At 34.2% G+C, this 7,457-nt stretch overlaps 1 protein-coding gene across 1 annotated transcript; it reads right to left on the reverse strand.

Annotated features, from left to right (window-relative positions):
- Positions 1 to 456: 456 nt before the first annotated feature.
- Positions 457 to 6,239, reverse strand: LOC141109132 (C-X-C motif chemokine 10-like). The gene is made up of 4 exons (XM_073601007.1): positions 6,083 to 6,239; positions 5,820 to 5,943; positions 3,539 to 3,649; positions 457 to 1,881 (listed from the first exon to the last, which is right to left on the reverse strand). The coding sequence occupies exons 1-4, from the start codon at positions 6,138 to 6,140 to the stop codon at positions 1,833 to 1,835; spliced, it is 342 nt and encodes a 113-aa protein (XP_073457108.1). The 5' UTR covers positions 6,141 to 6,239; the 3' UTR covers positions 457 to 1,832.
- Between the last annotated feature and the right edge of the window lie 1,218 nt (positions 6,240 to 7,457).

The following is a 7,457-nucleotide window of genomic DNA, read 5'->3' on the forward strand; positions in this document are numbered from 1 at the left end:
TTTTTTCATTAAAATGGATTTTTAAAGAAATTGCATAAAGCGTGTGTACAAAGTTGCTTGAGCATAAAAGGTAGAGCATACATAAAAACCCTCTGTCTAACAGTTTGAGAATGTATGGTCATATTTTATGTAAGCAAGTACTGGCTTTATCGTAACAGATAAAAAAAAAAAAAAATTGAGAAGGTAAGGAAATGTATCTAGCACCAAACAAATTAAATATGGTAGAAAAAAAAGTTCTTTCTATGTTTTTACTGTATGTGCAGTTGTCTCCAGCATCAAATTAACACAGGCAAAACTTCCAGCATCAAACCTTAAAACAGTTTTTCATTTTTTGTTTTTTTAACAGAATTCAATTTTTATTTTTTTTCTAGTTTTAGTGCATTCCTTGTTTAATAAATAAATGTGGTCATTTTCCATATATCCCTCTAGTGTTTTGTATGTCTGTATTCTCTCTAGTTTTAAAAAATATATATTTTTTCTTTTTTTTTTTTTTTTTTATTCAGTGGTTGGCTACCATGCTGCATTGTGTCCTTTTTCTATCAGCCAAAAAACATAAGTAGCTGTGTCTCAAACACAGGTACATTAATTTAGCAAAGGTGTACAACTCACACTTCGTCAAGACTCCACCCTCTTTGACATGTTTTACCAAGAATGGGTTTAACTGTAGAGATGATGGAGGTAGCAGGGGTAAGACATTTTCATGCAACCATTTGTATACATTGACCAAATCGATCTTGAAGTCTCAAAGTATCTAGAATTTACTTCCGCAATAATCCTATTAATCTGCAAAGATACCAGCCCAACCTGCCCAAATATGTATAACACTAACAAATAAAGGACATAGAAAAAAATGCCCTGCCCTTAAAAACATCGATGTTTAATTATAACCTATAAAAAAAAAACATTAAAAAAAACATTTAACCTATAAAAAACAATACAAAAAAATTGAAAACACTCAACTAATAAGTTTAAGAGTATTTGCATACTTAGATAAACAATGAGCTCTATCTGAAAGGATAACCCTTCATATGGAGAGGTCCATTTTTTGCTGGTCTGGACAACTTTTACTAAATGAATACATAAATATTTCCTTTGTGAAAGAGATGTTTATTTATTTATTTATTTATTTACAAAACCTGTAAATATAACAAAATATATCCAGCAAAACATTATTTACAATATGGCACATATTATATTATTATCAAACAATATATACAAATGTCACAATATTTACATATACATTGTATATATACAGTATATACACACATAAAAAACATTTTGCACATTTTTTCAAATCTGCTATATGCCAGTGTTCATTGCAGATCCAAGTCATGCACTCTTGAAGTTGCAGAATGTAAACATGGGTACTCTTGAGCATACTTCCAGTGGTAAAGAGATGACTTTCGCTAAGATCACCTCTAAGCAGCAGGAGCTTAGAAAATCTTTCGGCTTTACATGGTCCATTCAGCACATAAAATTTTCAACAGATTCACTTTAATATGTTAAAAATTTAACAACAGCTATTGTTGCGCCGTGGCCAGTTTGTGTAGGGCAGTAATTAGTTAATCAATATACAGCACATATTGATAAAATACAATTATGTTATTTAAAAAATCATTGGCAGTAACTAATTTAAGTTCTATGGAAATGTTCTACATCATTCTTCATTAGTAAAAAAAAATTGCAATATTGCTTCACAAGAGAAATGTGTTAGTTCCTTATACCCCTGTATAATACTGCTATCCACATGATTGCCAGCTACGCTGGAATATAGCTATGCATGTTGATATGTAATGATTGTAATAGGGGGTACTGGAGGTGTCTTTTCTTCTTCACTGTTTTTGAGATGGATGCTTGATCACTTGTATTTTCTTCCTGTTCCTAGCAAAAAAAAAAAAATATTATTGGCTGCTTACTGGCAAAAGCATATTTTATAAAAATCTAAATCTAGGCAAAGCTACAACTGTATATAAATAGGAAAGGTTAGAAACTCTGTAGGATTTTTTTATTTATTTATAAGACGTTTCTAGTAGAGTGCAATTGACTGTTATGCCCTGTACACACGGTCGGACATTGATCGGACATTCAGACAACAAAATCCATGGATTTTTTCCGACGGATGTTGGCTCAAACTTGCCTTGCATACACACAGTCACACAAAGTTGTCGGAAAATCCAATCGTTCTGAACGCGGTGACGTAAAACGCGTACGTCGGGACTATAAACAGGGCAGTAGCCAATAGCGTTCGTCTCTTAATTTATTCTGAGCATGCGTGGCACTTTGTGCGTCGGATTTGTGTACACACGATCGGAATTTAACCGATCGGATTTTGTTGTCGGAAAATTTTATAGCCTGCTCTCAAACTTTGTGTGTCGGAAATTCCGAGGGAAAAGTCAGATGGAGCCCACACACGATCGGAATTTCCGACAACACAATCCGATCGCACTTTTTCCGTCTGAAAATCTAACCGTGTGTACAGGGCATAACAGTTAGAGTCAGTCAGTTTGCAAAAAGTTAATAAAGGATTAGTATATAAATAGTACAAAACCATTGTAATTTTTATCGCTTTGTCCCTGTTGGGAAGATTCCTAACACTTCCTATCCCAATAACCACAATCTCTGCAGACAAGCGATTTCCCAGATAGGGACACAACAAAAACCTTTAAATTTATCATAAACACTGTGTGGAAATACACAACACACAATGGAGTTGATTTACTAAAGGCAAATAGACTGTACACTTTGCAAGTGCAGTTGCTCCAGAGCTTAATAAATGAGGGGAAGCGCTGCTGACTTCCATCATCCAATCATCATGCTTTTTTATTTCCCTTCCATGTAATTGGGTATTCTTTGTAAAGTGGAGCTTTACTTTACTAAGCTCGGAGCAAGTGCACTTGCAAAGTGCACAGTCTATTTGCATTTAGCAAATCAACCCCAATGTGTATACTGGCTGGTTACAACTGGAATGATGCTCTAAGTTAGGGGTTTCCAAACTCTCTAAACAAAGAGCCAGTTTACTGCCCTTCAGGCGTTAGGGAGGGCCAGCCTGTGGCCAGTAGAAGTAGAAAATGGCCCGTTATCAGTGCCCCATCATTGGTTTTAATTGGAGGAATAGAGCCCCATTTGTGATATCAATGAGAAGAATATTGCCCCACTGATGGTGTCAATAGGGGGAATGGTGCTCCATCATTAGTGTCAGTTGGTGAAATGGTGTCCTAAGGTCCATATAAAGGCAAGCAAAGGGCCACATCTGGCCCCCGGGTCACAGTTTGGAGACCACTGCTCTAAGTAATAAATTCCCTCATAAACAATGTTTGATTAGCCAGATCTGTAATGGAATTGCAGTTTTTTTTAATCCTAACCAAAATGTGTTGGGGAATACAGACAATTTTAGATATCATTCTGCTTTAACACAGCAGTATCAAAAAAAAATTTTAAAAAGCTGTTAACAAAAGTAAAAAAAAAAAAAAAAAACACATTTTAATAAATCTATAAATCATTATTGTTGTATATACATCGTCCAATAAATAACACTTACTTAAGCTTTCCATCAAGAATAGCTTTGACTTGTTTCATGGTAGGACTGACACATTTTGTTTCTGTTTTTGAGCCAGCTTTCTTGGTACCTTTGTTGCGTTTAACAGTAGCGCTGTGAAGGAAAAGCACAATATTAACATATATAATACGTTTTCATTCTGGTGACTATTTTAATATTCATTCACAAAGGGCACACATACATTTCTCATAGCATACAGCTCACAATTACAGAAATGTATACTTTTATAACAAGGTACCAAAAGTGCATCAGCTCCTGAGTAGCATTTACTGCAGAACTCAATTTTTTTCTTCTTTTTTTAATTATAATTTATAATTTAATTTATGATGCCCCCACTCTATATTAAAAAAATATTAGTGCCAGTTTTCACTTACTGTCTCTATGTTCACTTCCTGCTCAGTGCAGCACCGGATGTCCCCTTCAGGGTAGAATGATATAGTGTTGTTCTGCCCCGAAGAGGACCTCTGGTGCTGGACCAAGCAGTAGACAGGTTCAATTCGTTTTGTTCTGAATTCGTTTTTTAACGAATTTCGACAAATTAGTTAATTCGCAAATATCCGAATTAACGAAAACAAATTTTTACGAATATTCGTAAATTCGAAAATCTGTAAATTCTTACATTCGCACATTTGTAAATTCGTACATTCGTACATTTGTACATTCTTAAATTCGCACATTCGCAAATTCGTACATTCGTAAATTTGTACATTTGTAAATTCAGAAATCTGAAATAATAATTACCTAATAATAACTAAACTATTACTAACTAATAAATTATAGGTATTGTAATTTCCTTTCAAATTTGGCTGTTAGTGAACGTAACGAATACAAATTTATCCGAAATTATGAATTATCTGAAATAACGAATGCCGCATCTAAACGAATGTAACATAATGAATTAATAATAATAAATAATAATAAAAACTATTTACTATTATTAATTATTAATTTGTTCCGTTCCATTTGTTTAGATGCAGCATTCGTTATTTCGGATAATTCATAACTTCGGATAAATTCGTATTCATTACGTTCACTAACAGCCAAATTTGAAATGAAATTACAATAACTATACCTAGTTTAATAGTTAGTTACTATTTCAGATTTTCTCATTTTGAATTTCCAAATTTCCGAATTTTCTAATTTACGAATGTGCGAATTTACAAATATACAAATTTTCTAATTTACGAATGTACGAATTTATGAATTTACAAAATTTACAAATGCACGCATGTACAAATTTATGAACTGCGATCATAACGAATGACCCGAAAAACGGAAAAAAAAAAAAAAACACGACTGAAACGAAAACAAACAAATTTTTTGGCAGTGCACATGTCTACCAAGCAGGAAGTCAGAGACAGCACTGGAGCTTGGAGGGGGTAAATGAACACTGGCATTTCCTGTGAACCCAGCCTGTCATTTACACTCCATCCCTAGGGGGTGCATCATCATGCAGGCTGGGCTCACAGTACCCTAGACCTGAATGACGATCACACATCATGATGTAAGCACTGCTCAGTTGTGGAAGTATATCCATCCTCCACTGCTGCCAGAAGAAGTAGAAAAAGCCAGGAAAGACATCACCGGACCAGCAATAAGACTTCATGAAAAATGTATGTATACTGGCGTTTCACTGTGTAAGCCACACTCAACATGAAAATGCACTCAAATGTTAAAGGGCTGGTGTAAACCTCACATGGCAGTAGGAAATTCATAATACAAATATACATAGGATAAGTTGGCCCGAGGAGCTCTCAAAGGCACCACATCTCAAACATTATTAATCTCTATGAGAGCTGGGATTATTTTAGGTGCCAATAACTAGAATCAAAAACATGCATTAAAATTTAATAAATTTATTTGTATATTTCATATTAAAAAATGTAGGAAAAGAATGAGGATACATTAAAAATAATCCCAATTCCTACACCATAACAAGCAACTGTAGCTAATTCACAATTTTGATGTCAAACATGAAGTGCCTCCATGTTTTTAATATATCCATATTCTTTTTCTACATTTAATATGAAAAACACAAATAAATTGATTGACTTTTAATGCATGTTTCTGATTCTAGTTAATGGCACCTAAAAAAAATCTCAGCTCTCATACAGAGCACTCCTAGGGTATTGTTTCATACAAATATACAGTTAGATATTAACTAGCAACAGGGTTTTCTAAGTCTCCGGTTTCAACTACTTAATTAGTGTTATTTGTAGAAGAAAGCAAACATATCATCTGATGCATATCGTGGCTTACTTACATATATTCTTCACTTGCACATTTGCCACTTGGTGGAAAAATCTCTAACTTCACTGTTCTCTTTACATCCAGCTTCTTTGAAAAATTCTTACATATGCATCGCTCTCCATTTTGTCCTTGTTGTCCTGAAGGGAGACAGCAAATAGGAAACTGCACTCATTTACAATATAAAAACATGATAAAAGGTAAAATAGTTTTAGCAGAACAAACACAAATGCTGATAAGTTGGTGCTAATGGTTTGCCTGTAAAATCAATGACCTTACCTTGTACAAGGATGGCAGAAAGCAGAATACAAACACTGACAACACACTTGAAGTCCATGATAACAGCAGGAGCCGTGCTCTATGCAGCTAAGAACAAGTAAAGGCAGCTGGATGAAGAAACACAGATATATTTATACTGGCTGTTACTGCATGACCTATGGTGTGACGGGGAAGTCCTGGATTTCAGCACTTCTTCTAAAGCTTATGCTTTAGAGGAAACCTCTATGAAAGTGAAACTGAACAGTATACCACAGTAAAATTCTTATCCCTATGGGATTTTACAAAATATGCTTGTTGAATATTGTTCTTAGTTTAGTTTGCTTATGCACTTACCTAGAATTTAAACCAATAATCAGTTTAACACACAATTATAAAATACATTTGAACAGGCTATGGGACTTTAGAAGATAAGGGAGTTCTGCATTTTAAATATTCAATAAAATCATCAAACAATTTTATTAATAATCCATTCAAAACATAATAAAATCAAATAGCAATGCAATGAATTACCTATTTATTAAAACTAAGTATTAAAATTGGTGTAAAAAGTGTTAAAAAAACAATGAACAGGCATTTTCTGTGTGTTTTTATGTGCGTTTGTTTCCAGCACCAAAAAAACATAGACAACACATATAGCATTAACCGGATGATTTTCCCCCTTAATGACCGGGCCATTTTTTGCGATTCGTCACTGTGTTGCTTTAACTGACAATTGCGCGGTCATGCGATGCTGCACCCAAACAAAATTGACGTCCTTTTTTTCCCACAAATAGAGCTTTCTTTTAGTGGTATTTGATCCCCTCTGCGTTTTTTATTTTTTGCGCTATAAACAAAAAACTATTTTGAAAAAAAAAACAATATTTTTTTACTTTTTGCTATAATAAATATCCCAAAAAATAATAATTTCTTCATCAGTTTAGGCCATTATGTATTCTTCTACATATTTTTGGTAAAAAAAATCGAAATGAGCATATATTGATTGGTTTGCGTAAAAGTTATAGCGTCACAAAATAGGGGATAGATTTATGGCATTTTTTTATTAAATACATTTTTTTACTAGTAATGGTGGCGATCAGCGATTTTTACCGGGTCTGCGACATTGTGGCGGACAGATCGAACACTTTTGACACTATTTTGGGACCACTGACATTTATACAGTGATCAATGCTATAAAAATGCACTGATTACTTTATAAATGACACTGGCAGGGGAGGGGTTAACACTAGTGGTGATCAAAGGGTTAAGTGTGTTCCCTGGGAGGTGTTTCTAACTGTGAGGGAGTGGACTGACTGGAGGAGGAGAGAGATCGCTGTTCCTGATCACTAGGAACAGACAATCACTCTCTACCCCCTGTCAGAACGGGGATCTGTTTGTT

The sequence above is a fragment of the Aquarana catesbeiana genome, linkage group LG01 (genome assembly GCF_042186555.1).
Source record: "Aquarana catesbeiana isolate 2022-GZ linkage group LG01, ASM4218655v1, whole genome shotgun sequence".
Taxonomy (NCBI): Eukaryota; Metazoa; Chordata; class Amphibia; order Anura; family Ranidae; genus Aquarana; species Aquarana catesbeiana.

Coding starts and splice junctions, on each gene's coding strand:
- LOC141109132 (XM_073601007.1), bottom strand. CDS start 6,140: ATGGACTTCAAGTGTGTTGTCAGTGTTTGTATTCTGCTTTCTGCCATC. Junction 3,650..5,819: donor TGTGCAAGTGAAGAATATAT/GTAAGTAAGCCA, acceptor TTTCCTTCACAG/CGCTACTGTTAAACGCAACA. Junction 1,882..3,538: donor ATTCTTGATGGAAAGCTTAA/GTAAGTGTTATT, acceptor TTTTTTTGCTAG/GAACAGGAAGAAAATACAAG.